This window comes from Hyperolius riggenbachi, chromosome 7, assembly GCF_040937935.1.
Source record: "Hyperolius riggenbachi isolate aHypRig1 chromosome 7, aHypRig1.pri, whole genome shotgun sequence".
NCBI lineage: Eukaryota > Metazoa > Chordata > Amphibia > Anura > Hyperoliidae > Hyperolius > Hyperolius riggenbachi.
Genome location: NC_090652.1, coordinates 90,412,858 through 90,430,717, shown reverse-complemented (window position 1 = coordinate 90,430,717; position 17,860 = coordinate 90,412,858). Strand labels below are relative to the sequence as shown.

At 45.2% G+C, this 17,860-nt stretch overlaps 1 protein-coding gene across 6 annotated transcripts in view; it reads right to left on the bottom strand.

Moving 5' to 3' along the window:
- The window catches only part of LOC137524445 (hexosaminidase D-like), a 143,163-nt gene that overhangs the window by 21,645 nt on the left and 103,658 nt on the right, over window positions 1-17,860 (bottom strand). For all 6 annotated transcript variants that reach the window (XM_068244309.1, XM_068244307.1, XM_068244311.1 and 3 more), the window contains 3 exons: window positions 17,265-17,352; window positions 9,667-9,831; window positions 5,732-5,915 (listed from right to left, as the gene is read on the bottom strand). In XM_068244309.1, the coding sequence (XP_068100410.1) occupies window positions 5,732-5,915; window positions 9,667-9,831; window positions 17,265-17,352 (437 nt within the window). The remainder of the gene's footprint in view (window positions 1-5,731; window positions 5,916-9,666; window positions 9,832-17,264; window positions 17,353-17,860) is intronic.

The following is a 17,860-nucleotide window of genomic DNA, read 5'->3' as shown; positions in this document are numbered from 1 at the left end:
CCTGTCACTATCTAACTGGGGGGGGGACACCTGTCACTATCTAGCTGGGGGGGCACCTGTCACTATCTAGCTGGGGGGGCACCTGTCACTACCTCAGCTGAGGGGGGGGGGACACCTGTCTCTAACTGGGGGGGCACCTGTCACTACCTCATCCGGCCACAGCATCACCGCCAGCCCGGCCACAGCAGCTCCGCAAGGCATTTCAGCCCACACATCATCCCCAATCCAGCCCAAAACACTATTGCCAGGCCAGCCAGGCACAGCAGCCAGTAGAGTAGAGGAGAATTTAGAAGCCAGGTGATAGGTGTCTACCATATTTAAGGGGCATTCTGCTTATTTATGTGAAATGCTGTCTATTTATGTGCCTCATGACTGCTGAATTTGTCTTGTTGGGAGCCTCATGATTTGTTGGGGGCATCTCGATTGCTGAATTTGTCTTGTTGGGGGCCTCAAGATTGCTGAATGTGTCTTGTTGGGGGCCTCATGATTTTTTGGGGGCCTCATGATTGCTAAATTTGTCTTGTTGGGGGCATCATGATTGCTGAATGTGTCTTGTTGGGGGCCTCATGATTGCTGAATTTGTCTTGTTGGGGGTCACATGATTGCTGAATTTGTCTTGTTGGGGGTCACATGATTGCGAACTGCGAGACTATGGAAAAGCTGAATCGTCATCATGAAACAATAGCGTTAAACCTACTTTTTTAGCTTTTTAAAACGGAAAATAAAACTGGGAGGTTCTAAAAAAAACCCAAATTTTTCAGGAGTAGGATGGATGAAATTGTTTATCTTCACAGTTTATTTTCAACTTGGATTTTCCATAATGTTCATGTATGAGTTAAAACCTTTGTATGTAGTTTAAATTGCTGTTGCCACTTTGCGATAGATAAGTGACTTTTGGGTTGCAGTTTGGACACTCGGCCTCCAAAAGGTTCACCACCACTGTCCTAATCTAATGTCCCACATTGCTAAATTCATGTAAATTTGTCTCCACCCGTGGCCACACTCGCATTCTGGTCCATGGCCACACCCATCTACGCACAACAGAGCCCTCGTGGTTTTTGGCGCGCTACACAACTTCACCAACATCTTAAATTGCATTTTGTGGAAAGTGCTGCCAATCTAATTGTCCTTTGGGGTCTGCAACTCTAGCAAGAACCTTCGGCCCTCCACCATGGGGTCTGAAAAAAAACTGGCCCTCCATGCCCATAAAGTTGGACAGCACTGCTGTAAATAAAGCAAGTCTGAAGCGTAAAAAAAAAAAACACAAAAAAACAAAAAACAAACAGAAAGCAGATACTCGCCTAAGGACCAAAAGTGAGGACCAAAAGCCCGAAACAGGCTGCCTACATGTGGGTTTGATATGGCTGTGCAAAACTTAAAGCTATAGGCTTGCTATAAACTAGCGGTTCTGGATGCTTGCTTGGCTTAACAGGGGCGAAAAGGGATAATTTGCATATTTAGTAGGTGTGCATTGTGGGTAACCACAAATGTTCATTTATAACTGAATTATTGCAAATTTCCTTCTGTTTTAAGAAGGCAATTACACCAAGCTTCGCCTAAGGAGAGGGAAGGCTCTGGGTCCTATAGAGCTTTCCCATTCTCCTCCCGGTCTCCTCGTTCCCCCACAGGCTCCTCCATTTGATTCTCCCACCACAAGGAGACTTCGGAAGTCTTCGGAAGCACTCAGACTCCTGAAGACAGCTCTGCACTGCGCACGCGCGAGTATGCCAAAGCCAGCCCAACGTGGAAGAGAGCAGCCTATGACCCATGGGTGGTAGACTGCTAACGGGGGAGCCTGCAAGGGAACACGAAGCCATGAGGAGACCAGGAAGGCTCTATAGGACCCAGAGCCTTCCCTCTCCTTAGGGGAGTATCTGATTTCTATTTTCCCTTAAGCCTCTTTAATCACCCTCCCTCTCTGCTCTAAACAGTATTATGTTGTGGTTTATCCAGTCAGACCTCAGAGTTTAAATAGGGTAAAGTCATGCAAACATTTATGTAAATAGAAAGAAGTGTACAGAACATTGCAACATGAAAAGCAAGGTGGAAATAGCCCTTATGGCTTCCAGTATCTGTAGAGATGTCCACAATCCTCAAAATAGGTGGCGAAAGGCACCAGTTCTAAATTGCAAAGACTTTAATAAACTCCATAGGAAACAAGTGTCACATAAGCTGGGGGGGGGGGGGGGAGAATAGATCGGCCTGACAGCCGTTTCACGTGTCTCCCTGCTTCGACAGAGGGCAACAAAGGTTAAGTGTAACCTCTATTGGCCTCTGACAAAGCGGGGAGAGCCGTAAAACGGCTGTCTGGCCTACCTACCCCCACCCTGTTGCATTTGACTGTATTGTTTTCTATGGAGCCTTATTAAAGTCTTTGCAGTTTGGAACCGGTGCCTGGCTCTGCCTCTCTTCACGAGTGTGGATTAACTGTTTTGTTGCCATCAGGGCCGGCCCGCTCATGAGGCGGGGTGAAACATTTGCCTCAGGCGGCAAATCTGGGGGGGCGGCACCCGCCTCTGCATGGACGCTGGGGCCGCCCGCCGAGCTGGAGGGGTAGCGGGCAGAAAGGGGGTATTGGGCCTAGCGGCAGGGAGGGGGGTCGGACCCCCCCCCCCCTCCCTCGCCTGGGTCCCCCGATCTGCGCTCCTCCTCCAGCGTAAAGTACCAGGCAGCCAGCGTGCATATGACGAAGAGGCAACGGGCGGGGGAATCACTCACCTCTTCCGCGTTCCATCGCGTGCTCCACTGACGTCACTTCCGGCAACGCCGCCCACTGTATTGTAAGTGGACGGCCTTGCAGGAAGTGACGTCAGTGGAGCGCACGATGGAACGCGGAAGAGGTGAGTGATTCCCCCGCCCGCTGCCTCTTAATGATATGCACGCTGGCTGCCTGGTACTTTACGCTGGAGGAGGAGCGCAGATCGGGGGACCCAGGCGAGGGAGGGGGGAGTCCGACTCCCCTCCCCGCCGCTAGGCCCAATACCCCCTTTCTGCCAGCTACCCCTCCAGCTCGGCACTCCCCACCCCACGGCTGGGGGGGGGGGGGGGCGGGCGATTTTTTCGAATCTTGCCTCAGGCGGCAAAAAGTCTAGGGCCGGCCCTGGTTGCCATGGAGTACGATTCAGACTTGATAGCCCTATAAGTGTATGGGTGCTAGCAGCATTGAGTGACATCTGCCACTGTCTCTTCTTACATGATCTGTAGACATGTGATGGTTGTTTGAGTGAAAATAAGTCAACTACCGCAAATACTTTTAGGGCCGGTTTCCACTAGGAGCCATGGCCGTTTCTGATTCGGCCGAGGCTTCATTCATGCTCAGTGTTGCCAACCGTCAGTAAATTTACTGACTGTCAGTAAAAAAAGTCAACAAATCTGGGCTGTCAGTAAAGTCCATGAAAAAATTTGTGGTGTCAGTAAAAAAAAAACCCCTCTCTCTTTCGCAGAAGATCACAGCACTTACTGCTTATCAGTTCACAAATGTACACTGCTCTAGCTAAAGGTGGCCATACATCTGTAGACTTGGCGGCCGATCAACCATCAGATAAGACAATTATTATTGATATTATAAAAATCGGTGCCAACAAGAGTATGCCTAGTTGACAATCAAACCAATTTCGGGCCAAAATTGGTTGCATGTATCGATCGCATGTATCAATCGGACATGCTGGAAAATCTCAGGTTGGCATGCTCAATCAGGCGTGCAGTGGTAAGGGCTGCGATAATCGAGAAAAATTGTGACGGAAACCCCCAGTTGCATCCCCCAAATGTAAATATATCAAAGTACCCCCTCCCCCCAGTCCAGATGCCATGCATTATTACTTCACCTGTCTAGTGTCCGCCGCTGCACTCTTCTTCCTCATTCGAGTACGTGGTTGCAGGTGTATTGCACGTAGGGTGCATGTGTGATATCTTTCATTTAATTTCAATAATAGTAGATGTCAGTAAAAAAAGTGTTCTGTCAGTAAATTTTTTGTGCTTTGTCAGTAAAAATGTATTTCTAAGGTTGGCAACACTGGTCATGCTGCGAAGACACAGCCCAAATCGCCTAGTTGTGCCATGCACGGCTATAGGGATTCGGGTGCTTGTTGCAGGAATCTGAAATCTGTTAACCCTTTGCACTCTTGCATGCAAATGTTCAAACAAATGCATTCACAGATTCACTCATCCAGGCACCACTGTTATCCCTCCCAGGAGAGGACGTCAGGATGTGTGCTCCTAATCCCTAGATAGGTTTGATGCAATGAATGTTTGCATGTCTGCACGATGTATGTTACAGGGCCAGAGTTAGGACACCTACGTTTACCTGGGTACTTCTGCGCAGTGTAGCTGACTAGGCAAAAGAATGCATTCTTCTATGAACTAAGGCCCCGGCTTTTAACTTAGCTGTAGGGATAACAGTGGTGCCTGGGTGAGTGTATCTGTGAATGCATTTGTTTGAACATTTGCATGCAAGAGTGCAAAGGTAGATTTTTGCTGTTTTCTGGCCACACCCCCTTCAGCACCTCCCTTTTCCTTAATAACTTATTTCATGTCCTAGAGGCAATGTGCCTGGATATATGTGTTTTTTTTTCTTGTTGCAGGAATCTGAAACATGTCATCCAGAATTGCACCTCAGTGCAATTCGGACGGCAGCCCATTGTAGGAATAGGCAGAGTTTCCCTGCCCGAATCGCTTGCTGGGAAACGCTGCAGATTCGGCCATAGTGGAAACAGGCCCTTAGCCATAGGCCGAGAAGAAGCATGCAGATCAGAGGTTTCTGACTTAAGTCTGACCAGATTAGCTGCATGCTCGTTTCAAAACTGTGATTCAGACACTACTAATGCATGAAAGATGAGCAGGACTGCCAGGCAACTGGTATTATATAAAAGGCAGCTTCCATATCACTCTCACTTTAGGTCTTTTTTAAGCATATAGCATTTGCAAAAGGCACAGGAAGTCAGCTTTGCAAGAAAAAAGATCTTTCTCTCCAAGCGTGCAGGGAGGCGGGGAGCAGCAGGGGTGTGGCCAGGGAGAGAGAGCTGCCCAATGGTACACCCCTAGTGGGCGTTTTGAACAGGGATTCACTCTCCTCTAGTTACCCTCCGAGATAGCGACAAGTATGGTCGCTAATTTTGGGGGGCTATAGCGTAGCGGTGGAGGGGTGGGGGGGGGGTCAGAGAGCGGCGGTGTGAGGACACAGAGGCATGTCATGAGGCAGAGAACATGTCTTTGTGTCCCATCTTCCCCCCATGGAACCACCTCAGGTTCTCTTTAAAAAAAAAAAAAAAAAAAAACACCACCTGAACTAGAGCTTTAAGCTACAGAAGGTGGTTTGACATATTTTTCTTAACGGAGAAAGATTATTGGCTGGCTAATCTCAGTATGAAATCTTCATGCATGCAAAAACAGCGCTGGGAAATTTGGGTGCAGCTGAAAAACATCTCACCCTGCTCCTGCAAAAGTCCCGGCAGCATTAATTACTATTCCCCCTCCAGGCCGCCATGGATTCAGGGGAAAGACATAACTCGGCCACCAGCTACTGAATCACACTGTTTTTAAAGTAATTTGGGCTCCATCTTTTGACAGCGCCCAAATTACTGTCTGAGCACCACCATAGCCATAATTCACATTACTGCCTATGGCAGAGCATTGTGCGCCCAAATTTCCAGTGCCGTTTTGCTCTGTTAGGTGAAAACCAGCCTAAAAATCTGTTTTTCTTTGTGGGACCAAGAAAGGCCAAACACAGACTCACCCTTAATGCTTTCCACACTGAGCTTGCGGAGCATGTCGTCCCACATGATCTGGCCTTTGTCCGGGTACTTGTTATGCAGGAAGTCCACCACGCTCTTTAGGTGGCTGAGGAACATCTTGCCGAGGTCTCCCTTGTTATTGTTTAGCCAGGCCTTGGAATCCTGCCCTTCACCAAGATGGAAGACCTAGGAACAGAAGATTATATCATAATCTCTACAAAAACAAGCTGACTTCTCATTGTTTCCTCACAGCAATTTTCCAAGTACTTCATGATGATTAAAGCAAATGTGTTTCTTTATGGGGTTTTTACTTCAGTGAAGATGCCCCCATTGTCCTTATCTGAACAACCAGCCACTTGACCAAGCGGTAAATACAGACTTTCAATAAATGTTTCAATAATTAAAGACATGCTGTTGAACTATAAGCATGTGAGGCGTACATACAAAATGGGCGCCAGGGAAAATGGGCACTGGCAATAGCCGCAAGTAGAATATCGGTAAAATGAATGTTATTTGACTATTGGGCAGTGATAATTGCAATAGTGCAGTGGCTGGATAGTGTAATGGTTAAGGGCTCTGCCTCTGACACAGGAGACCAGGGTACAAATCCTCCTGTTCAGTAAGCCAGCACCTATTCAGTAAGGAGTCCTTGGGTGAGTCCTTGGGTTAGACTCCCTAACACTGCTACAGCCTATAGAGCGCACCCTAGTGGCTGCAGCTCTATTGTTTTGAGTCCACTAGGAGAAAAGCGCAATAAACATGTAATTTGTCTTGTTTAAAAGATCAGTAAATTTGGAGATCGGAGTTATTGTAAGCAGAAAGCTTTTAGAAAGCTGAAGCATTCACTCCAGCCATCAAGATTTCTGTCTTTAGACAGGTAAACTATGTATGTTTCAGGAAGTCCCGGTATTTTGGTAACAGATGAGTGTTTGGGCAGATTATATTTAGTCTGGAGCATCACCATCTTGAGCTTACTTTATTATGTGTACGGGGGTAACTGGTTTACTGAAAACATTGTCCGGTATAGATCTCGATTCCTTTCAAAATATGAGTGATTTGTGTCTAAAAGACGCTAAATGGGAAATTAAGTGAAAAGGGGAAAAAAAGAAACCAAACATTGCAAAGTAAGAAGATAAAAAAAAAATAGAAGAGAGATGAAGAAATGATTGATATTTGCCGTGTAATTTGTCCATATTGTTTGATCCACAATCAGCCTGCACATCATCATCTTTACTACTGGCAGACATGAAAAAAACAGGCAGCACCAACTGCCATTATCTTTATCCACACCCCTTAAATAGAACCCGAGGTGGGGATCGTACAAAGAAATCTATACACAGAGGCTGGGTCTGGCTATAGTGCCCAGCCTCTGTTGCTAGTTGAATCCCCGCTAAGTCCCCCCTGCGCTCCGCTCTCCCCCATAAATTACAGCCTCGCTGGCGACAAGCAGCGTGTCTCGGCGGGCTGTATTTACCCCCCTAGTGTCACTCACGGCGCTCCCACGCCTCCTGCAGAGTGCCGGTCCCCGCCCACGTCCCTTCCCTCGCCGCTGATTGGAGGGAAGGGACGCAGGCGGGGATCGGCGCTCTGCAGGAGGCGGGGGGAGCGGCGTGAGTGACATTAGTAAGGTAAACAGCGCTGCCGTAATTTATGGGGGAGAGCGGAGCGCAGGGGGCACTTCAGGGGGATTCAACTAGCAACAGAGGCTGGGCACTATAGCCAGACCCAGCCTCTGTGTATAGATTTCTTTGTACGATCCCCACCTCGAGTTCTCTTTACCAATGCAACAGACTAAAAGGTTGTTTCTGTAATGCATATACATATGCACAGAGGGAGACACCGTACTGGTTGCTTGGCAGTTGGAAACAGTTGTTCTTTCCCAGCTTGTTTCTTTGCAACAAGGCTCACAGACAGGAAACGGTCAGGACCTAGGTTCTGACATCACACTGTGGGAGGGGTTTCACCACAATATCAGCCATACAGACCCCCCTGATGATCTATTTGAGAAAACGTAAAGATTTCTCATGGGAAAGGGGATAGCAGCTACTCATTAGGATGAAGTTCAATCCTTGGTTACAATTCCTCTTAAGGAAAGTCCGGTTGATCACCCTGAGCGTAACTGACAATATACAGGATCTTCTTAAAAAAATTAGCATAGTGTGATAAAGTTCATTATTTTCTGTAATGTGCTGATAAACAGACTTTTATATATTTTAGATTCAAATACACACAACTGAAGTAGTTAAAGCCTTTTATTGTTTTAATATTGATGATTTTGGCATACAGCTCATGAAAACCCCAAATTCCTATCTCAAAAAATTAGCATATTTCATCCGACCAATTTTTAAAACAAAAAAAGTCAACCTTCAAATAATTATGTTCAGTTATGCACTCAATACTTGGTTGGGAATCCTTTTGCAGAAATGACTGCTTCAATGCGGCGTGGCATCGAGGCAATCAGCCTGTAGCACTGCTCAGGTGTTATGGAGGCCCAGAATGCTTCGATAGCGGCCTTAAGCTCATCCAGAGTGTTGGGTCTTGCGTCTCTCAACTTTCTCTTCACACTATCCCACAGATTCTCTATGGGGTTCAGGTCAGGAGAGTTGGAAGGCCAATTGAGCACAGTAATACCATGGTCAGTAAACCATGTACCAGTGGTTTTGGCACTGTGAGCAGGTTCCAGGTCGTGCTGAAAAATGAAATCTTCATCTCCATAAAGCTTTTCAGCAGATGGAAGCATGAAGTGCTCCAAAATCTCCTGATAGCTGGCTGCATTGACCCTGCCCTTGATAAAACACAGTGGACCAACACCAGCAGCTGACATGGCACCCCAGACCATCACTGACTTTGGGTACTTGACACTGGACTTCAGGCATTTTGGCATTTCCCTCTCCCCAGTCTTCCTCCAGACTCTGGCACTTTGATTTCCGAATGACATGTAAAAGTTGCTTTCATCCGAAAAAAGTACTTTGGACCACTGAACAACAGTTCAGTGCTGCTTCTCTGTAGCCCAGGTCAGGCGCTTCTGCCGCTGTTTCTGGTTCAAAAGTGGGTTCATGCTTCCATCTGCTGAAAAGCTTTATGGAGATGAAGATTTCATTTTTCAGCACGACCTGGAACCTGCTCACAGTGCCAAAACCACTGGTAAATGGTTTACTGACCATGGTATTACTGTGCTCCATTGGCCTGCCAACTCTCCTGACCTGAACCCCATAGAAAATCTGTGGGATATTGTGAAGAGAGAGTTGAGAGACGCAAGACCCAAAACTCTGGATGAGCTTAAGGCCGCATCGAAGCATCCTGGGCCTCCATAACACCTGAGCAGTGCCACAGGCTGATTGCCTCCATGCCACGCCTCATCGAAGCAGTCATTTCTGCTAAAGGATTCCCAACCAAGTATTGAGTGCATAACTGAACATAATTATTTGAAGGTTGACTTTTTTTGTTTTAAAAACACTTTTCTTTTATTGGTCGGATGAAATATGCTAATTATTTGAGATAGGAAATTTGGGTTTTCATGAGCTGTATGCCAAAATCATCAATATTAAACCAATAAAAGTCTTGAACTACTTCAGTTGTGTGTATTTGAATCTAAAATATATAAAAGTCTAATGTTTATCAGTACATTACAGAAAATAATGAACTTTATCACAATATGCTAATTTTTTGAGAAGATCCTGTATTCTATTTTCTGGCAGCCTTTGACATATGTAGGGACCATACAATTCTGGTTAGACTACAGAGGATAATGGGAATTTGTCTAAAAGAATATATATGAGAAATATAACTGAAGGTTTTTCAGCTAATATGTACAGTCAGTATGGAGGTCCTTTGTTTTGTGTGATTATCCTCAATATCCAACAATTTGATGCTCGATAAACACACAAAAAAAAAAAAAAAAGAGGAAAGGGAAGAGCTCTGCTTCTGGCATCCTCACCTCGTCTGATCCTATGTGGACCCAGCTGCTCATGGGATGCTTGTCCAGAACCTGGCTCAGGATCATCTTCAGCATTGGCAGGGAGTCTGTAGAGTGGGGGTTCAAGCTGTTGGGGTATCTCTCCACCTCTCTCAGTCTTCTGTACTTGTCATGCTTTAGAACATACTACATGGGGAGAGAGAAAACATCACATGAGCCCCATGTCAGGCCATTAGTGATACACCATGGTCAATGACATGCAAATAATTCTGGCGTGTATGTAAATTTAATGCAAATTTACAAAACCTGGAAATGGGCCAATGAAAAATCAGGAGGGAGTTAATATGATTGCCAAAATTCCAGGCTGCCTGTTGGACCATAGTGATGGCTGCCGCAAAGATGGTGAATTAACAGGTGTTAGACTACAACTGTATGCAGTACCCACTGCGAGAGCGTTATTTTTTAAATAACAAATCCACGGTATCCTGGATTATTTAGTAAAAACATTTCATTATTTTTGTAAACAAGTGCTGCCATCAGGGGTGTTGCTAGAATCCTGAAAGATCCCAGCAGCCCTGTGACATGCTCACTGCACCGAAAAATGGCCATGGCACGGAACATGGACATAGTCATGGGTGGAGCTAAATGTACATCAACTTGGCAGCGGAATAAATAGGACTGCCCACCAAAACGTTGGATGAAACCCTCTCTCCTTTAATGCAAGAAATAATGCCCCCCCATAAAAATAATAAGGCAGCACATAACTTAAATAAGCAGTGTCCCTGGCTTGCTTGGCTAGCTGGCTTAGCTTCGGTGCTATGCTGGCTGGCCTGGCTTGCTGCTTGGCTGGATGGCCTGATGCCAAGTTGGCTGGCAGTCCCCCCATCACCCCACAGTAGCCCCTGGTAGTCTATTGGTCCCCCAACCTCACACAGTGCTCCCTGGTAGTCTAGTGGTCCCTCCATAACCCTATAATATTCACTGGTCATCTAGTGGTTCCTTCATAATATTCCTTGGATGCCTAGTGGTCCTCCCATAACACCATAGTATTTCCTCGTCTTGTGGTCCCCCCATAACCCCATAGTATACCCTGGTTGTCTAGTAGTCCCCTCTAACCCCATAGTAAAACCTGATAGTCTAGTTGTACCCCCTAACCCCATAGTATATATACCCTTGTAGTCTCAGAGTCACACAGCGGGTGGCAATACTCACCTCCTTCAGTCACTTGGACTCCAGAGACCGGACCACTCTTCTGTAGCGCGCTTCTCCCTCTAGCATCTGAGAATCAGCTGTCATGAAAGCTCTAGCGGCTTATTCTCAGATGCTAAATATAGAAGCCTGCTACAGAAGATGGGTCCAGAGACCAAGTGGTCGGGGGTGAGTAGTACCGCCCACTGCTCGACTCTGCCATGTGGGATCCAGGGCACACTACATACAGATTCAGCGCCCAGAATCTTTTCCACTACCAATGTGCTTGGTTGCAGGTCCGGCCCGTGGCATAGGCTGGAGAGTCTCCAGCCTCAGGGCGCAGTGTAGGAGGGGGTGCACAATTCATTCAGCTGTCATTCCTAATTGTGTTTGAAGCAGAAAGAAATATGAAAAGGGGATACATAGCAGTGACTGCAAGCCAGATAACTAGATATTAAGGTGTTGGGGAGGTTGTGGGCCCTGTGGCACCTCTTAGTCTAATAGCAATCAGTGTGTGACGGCTGGGGTGGCAAGGATGAAGGGGCGCACTTTGGTGTCTCAGCCTTGGGTGCTGGAGGACCTTATCCCACCTCTGCTTGGTTGTCATGAAAGCTGCTCACCCAGGGTGAATAATTTTTGTAATTAGATACATGTGACACAGGGCACTAGGTTAGTGCTAGGTGTAAACAGCGCTGATGGGCAGTTATGGCCATTGCTAACGTCACAAAGTTTGAATCAGTGCAGTAAAAGCCGCTAATAAGACAATTGCCTTTCTACTTATTATACAGATGAGAGAAGATTCTGCATTTTTCATTAAATAATTGTTTCTCCACTTCCCTTTGATCTCTAAAGGACTATGACTATATACAGCTATATACAGGGATATGCTGACTACACCCAATACAGAGAGAGAGAGAGAGAGAGAGAGAGAGAGAGAGAGAGAGACAGAGAGACAGAGAGAGATGTATATACGAGAATTTGCTAAACCAAAAGAGGAAAACACCTGTTAAGCCTCATTTTCTCCTCTGAAATCTCCAGCTGCCTGCTCACTCCCCCCTTTCCCCTTCCTCTCAGTCTGAAGTGCTTGGCTGTCTGAGTATGCAGGTGTTCCAGACTGAAAGGCTGATCCAGCAGTGTTGTGTCTCGCTCAACAGTTTTACTGCTATTGAGCAACCTTTGGGGGCACGTCCCATCGTTCGGCAAATGCGTTGCGTTTTTGCCCCTGAAGGGGGACACTGAAAGCGTTGCGGTTAGATACATGTATCATCCAGGATGAAATGAGACTACCGGAATTGACGGGTTTGAGCACATTGTTTAAATGAACAGTGTTGAAGGCGGATACTGGCTCTTCAGCGCCACAGCCGTTGTTTAATGCCGGTTCAATGCCTGTCTGAACCGGCCCTTAAACTGCTGGTGTATGTTCAGATTATTGGAGGTGTCCCACATGAACATGGAATAAAAAATGGTGGCGTAATGGTTAGCACTCTCGCATTGCAGTGCTGCGTCCCTGGTTCAAATCCCAGCCAAGGCAACATCTGCAAAGACTTTGTATGTGGTCCCAATGGCTGCGTAGGTTTCCTCTTGGCACTCAGGTTTCCTCCACGCATCCCAAAAACATACAGATAAGTTAATTGGCTTCCCCATACTATTGACTTTAGACTATAATAGACAAATTACTATGGTAGATATTCAGGTCCAAACACACATCAAACTTTTCGAACAACTTGTCATGCGACTTGACGTTTGAACGACTTGTAGTGCAAACAAGTTGTTCAGATGTCATGTACACACTGACCAACGAATCGGGTGATATGCTAATTTAACTAATTTACATTTCATTTAACCAACTTGATAATGGACAATGGACTGGATAGAACAATGGACTAGATTAAATGACTGAGCAAACGACTTGTTGTTGGAACATCTATTAGTTGGACAAACAACTAAAAGTCTTGTACACATGTAAGGACCTAATGCTGGAAATACACAGTACTTCTTTGAGCCTTTAAGATGGCTCAATTGATAATTTCCGACCTGTCCGATACCCTGCCGGATCGACTGCGCGCTCGATTTCGCATAGGGAACAGTGCGTACCGATAAGGGAACAATGCGGAAAGATAAGGAAGATAAGCGAACCGAACGCGAAAATCGATCTGACGCGAAATTGAGCGCGAAAAGCGCACCGTGTATTCCCAGCATAACAATTGTGTGAACAACAGTTGGTCCAAGGAACCGCTGAGCAGATTGGGCAAACCGGCAGTTATCAGTCGCTCGACAGCACGTACACACGTCCAACTTGTCGTTCAAACAACAAGTCGGACGACAAGTTGTTCGAAAAAGTTGGACGTGTGTACGTACCTTTCGAGTCTGAGCCCCTCTGAGGGACAGTTAAAGTGGACCCAAATTAAAAATACAAGATTTCAGAAATAAAATCCATTTTCTAAATTATAATAATAAATAGCAGCCTTTTTTCAGCTGCATGATGACAAATATAAAATATTTTACATTTATTGGAGGAGCCCCTCCCTTCCTTTCAAATTGCCGGGATTTTTCCGGCAAACTGGTGGAGTAGATGGTGTCTGGCAATGGAGGAATTGCTAATGGCTGCCCCCAGCATAACCCTTGCTATGAAAAGAGAAGGGTGAAAAGCATGCACTGAAATGATCATAGGTTTGAAGGAGTGTTTATTTATCTTTGTATGTGTCAGAGTGGTGCAACTAAATATTTTTAATTAAAAAAATGTTTGGTTTGGGTCCGCTTTAAGTGACAAGACAATATACAATATACAGCGCTGCAAAAGATGTTGGTACTATAATAAATACTAAATAATAATAGTGTTTTTAATTGTAAGCTGAATCCATGAGCCCAGCACTGCTGCAAAGCGAAAATGCTTTTGTTTTATCTAGGGTGAAAAAGGGAAGTTTCCTTCCATGAATCAATCTAGAATGATAAAAAGGTCACAACTGAATTCCCAGCAAGCAGCTCTTGTGGGAACTGATTGAAATGTCCACAGATTTACGAGTACACTGGTGCCTGAGCAGAGACAAAGCAATCATTTGTGACTGTAGCCAAGCGTGAAGAGAATGATGGTGCAAATTGCATCAATAACATCCATTACATACAGTACAAGTTACATTCCTGTCTATTCAAGGAGGGTGAGGAGAGGGCGTGAAGTTGAACACAAATCTAATAAGATAAGAGCAAAGGACGTGCCATAGAGCAGGTAGCCTTTGCCCAGTCACACCCTTGAATGTTTCCGGACACTTCAGAGGTAAAAACTATTCTAAGGCATAATATATAGAGATATATACAGTACAGACCAAAAGTTTGGACACACCTTCTCATTCAAAGAGTTTTCTTTATTTTCATGACTATGAACATTGTAGATTCACACTGAAGGCATCCAAACTATGAATTAACACATGTGGAAGTATAGTACATCACCAAAAAGTGTGAAACTACTGAAAATAAGTCATTCCAGGTTCTTCAAAGTAGCCACCTTTTGCTTTGATTACTGCTTTGCACACTCTTGGCATTCTATTGATAAGCTTCAGGAGGTAGTCACCTGAAATGGTATTCACTTCACAGGTGTGCCCTCTCAGGTTTAAGAAGTGGGATTTCTTGCCTTATAAATGGGGTTGGAACCATCAGTTGCGTTGTGAAGAAGTCAGGTGGATACACACCTGATAGTCCTACTGAATAGACTGGTAGAATTTGTATTATGGCAAGAAAAAAACAACTAAGGAAAGAAAAACGAGTTGCAATCATTACTTTAAGAAATGAAGGTCAGTCAGTCTGAAAAATTCGTAAAACTTTGAAAGTGTCCCCAAGTGCAGTGCAATGCAAACCATCAAACGCTACAAAGAAACTGGCTCACATGCGGACCACCCCAGGAAAGGAAGACCAAGAGTCACCTCTGCTGTGGAGGATAAGTTCATCCGAGTCACCAGCCTCAGAAATTGCAGGTTAACAGCAGCTCAGATTAGAGACCAGGTCAATGCCACACAGAGTTCTAGCAGCAGACACATCTCTAGAACAATGGTTAAGAGGAGACTGTGTGAATCAGGCTTTCATGGTAGAATATCTGCTAGGAAACCACTGCTAAGGATAGGCAACAAGCAGAAGAGACTTGTTTGGGCTAAAGAACACATGGAATGGACATTAGACCAGTGGAAATCTGTGCTTTGGTCTGATGAGTCCAAATTTGAGATTTTTGGTTCCAACCACTGTGTCTTTGTGTGACGCAGAAAAGGAGAACTCTACATGCCTGGTTCCCACCGTGAAGCATGGAGGAGGTATGATGGTGTGGGGGTGCTTTGCTGGTGACACTGTTGGGGTTTATTAAAAAATTAAGGTATACTGAACCAGCATGGCTGCCACAGCATCTTGCAGCGGCATGCTATTCCATCCGGTTTGCGTTTAGTTGGACCATTATTTATTTTTCAACAGGACAATGACCTCAAACACACCTCCAGGTTGTGTAAGGGCTATTTGACCAGGAAGGTGATGGGGTGCTGTGCCAGATGACCTGGCCTCCAGTCACCAGACCTGAACCCAATCGAGATGGTTTGGGGTTAGCTGGACCGCAGAGTGAAGGCAAAAGGGCCAACAAGTGCTAAGCATCTCTGGGAACTCCTTCAAGACTGTTGGAAGACCATTTCAGGTGACTACCTCTTGAAACTCATCAAGAGAATGCCAAGAGTGTGCAAAGCAGTAATCAAAGCAAAAGGTGGCTACTTTGAAAAACCTGGAATGACATATTTTCAGTTGTTTCACATTTTTTGGTGATGTACTATACTTCCACATGTGTCAATTCATAGTTTGGATGCCTTCAGTGTGCATCTACAATGTTCATAGTCATGAAAATAAAGAAAACTCTTTGAATAAGAAGATGTGTCCAAACTTGTGGTCTGTACTGTATATATGTGCCCCACAATGCATCACTGCTGAGTATGCAAATCATCCTTTCTTTGTCTCTGAACCGCTGGAAAGCAATGATGTGTCAGTTTGTTTTAATCTTACTGAGCCAAACTAATCCAACATGTATACAGACTGTTTCAGATTGCTTGATCCTCATCAGTGCAAGGCATGGATTCAAAAGGCTCTGTAATATTAACAAGCTGACACATCAATGCATTCCAGCGGTTCTGGAGGTGTACTTAAATATCAGGGACAACAAAGGGATCATTGGCATATTCTGTTTTGCACAGCATTTTAGTAAGGAGGCTTTTTGGTCTGTTTCAGCCCCTTACACACTCCTGGGAGTTCTGGTTCACCATGAGCTTGCTGGGCAATCTGTACAATGGCATAGCATTAGGGGATGCAGAGGTTGCAACCGCACCGGGGCCCTCTTTCATTCATATCATTTGCATTACATTGGTGATATGCTGGTAATTACCATATTTTTCGCAGTATAAGATGCTCCTGACCATAAGACGCACCTAAGTTTAGAGGACAAAAGCTAAGTGAAAAAAATATATAGTAAACCAGGTGCATGCATGGTGAAGGGGCATCTTGTGGATTATGCTCCCTTTGTACCTCATGCCCCCTTGTACCTCTTGTGTCTCCCTGTGTCCTCCCTGTGTCCCCCTTCTATCCTCCTGTGCCTTCCATGTGTCCACCTCTGTCCTACTCCATGCCCCTTTGTGTCCCCCTGTCTCCTCCTCTGCATGGGCACAGTACAGGGAGTCCCAGACATTGCGGCGTGTAGGAGTTTTGTATTGGCAGGCGTTCACAAGTCAGGAACTCCCTGCATTTGGACTATAAGACGCAGTGTCCAAAAAATACAGTAACACCTCATGCATTGCATCCTTAGTCTAAATACAGCTCTCTAATACTGCAACTGTTCTTGGCAGGTTTTGGGGCTCAATATCAATAGAGTGCTTGGGGCCCCATGTAAAACTCGCACTGGGGTCCCAAGCTCCTTAGTTACGTGTGTGTTTATATAGATGAATTCTCCCACCATGGAATTGGGAAAAAAAGACGTAATTCGGCTGCCAGCTAATGCTGACGGATGTATTACGTTGTTTTTATAGTAATTTGGGCTCTGACAGCACCCAAATTAGTGTCTGAGCATCGCTAAAGCCGTAATTCACATTGCAGCCTATGGCGGCGCACAGTGAGCCGTTTTGAGTTGTCATTGGAGATTTATCCCTCAACTTCTGCACTTGTGGTAACTGTAAAATTTTGAAGTTCACCTCTCTATATAGTTTTTCCTTCTTCTCCTAGGAACCAATCAGTTTCTCCATTTCCTATTACCAGGGTAAGAGTGTAGTGAGGAAAGTGGGTTTTGACAGGTTGCTGAACGGAACGGTACAGACACAATAGCAAGCATGGGGCACGTATTTACCAGGTTTTTGTTTTTTTTATTTAGAAACTGTCCCTACAACAGAGTAAACGTGCAACAGGTTTAGCAAATATCCATATTTTACCTCCATGTGTCCGAATGTCTGCACAAGGGGAACCACTTCTAGATTGTTCATTTCGGCAAGGTGCAAGATCTTTGCAAGGTCTTCCTCACTGGAAATATAAGGAGCAGACAGTATTCAAGCTAAACAGGCACAAATACATAGCTCACAACCGTCCCTCCCAGGCTGCCTAAGTGATCAGTTCTGACCTTTCTCTCCAGCTAAATCATGCTGTCTTCTCTGGTGTGATTTCAGCAGCTGTCTGGCAGAAATAATATGAATGGACAGCATGACTTGACGACATTAATTCCCAAAGCTTTAAGCCCCATCTACACCATGCAATTTTTTGTCCGATTCAACCCGACATGTCCAATAGGGATTCGATTTGATTCAATTTGCCATTGTTTCGCAATGGAAATTTGCATTGAATCTCAATTGGACATGTCGGATTAAATTGATTCGAATCAATGAATTGAACAAAAAAATTGGTGTAGATGGGGCTTAAGGCTCCCTGCACACTACATGTGATTCTGATTCCGATTTTCTAATCTATTTTCACATGGGATTCCGATTTTTAATTGACACTGCGTGCTGCGTTTTTCTTTTGACAGCATCCAGGG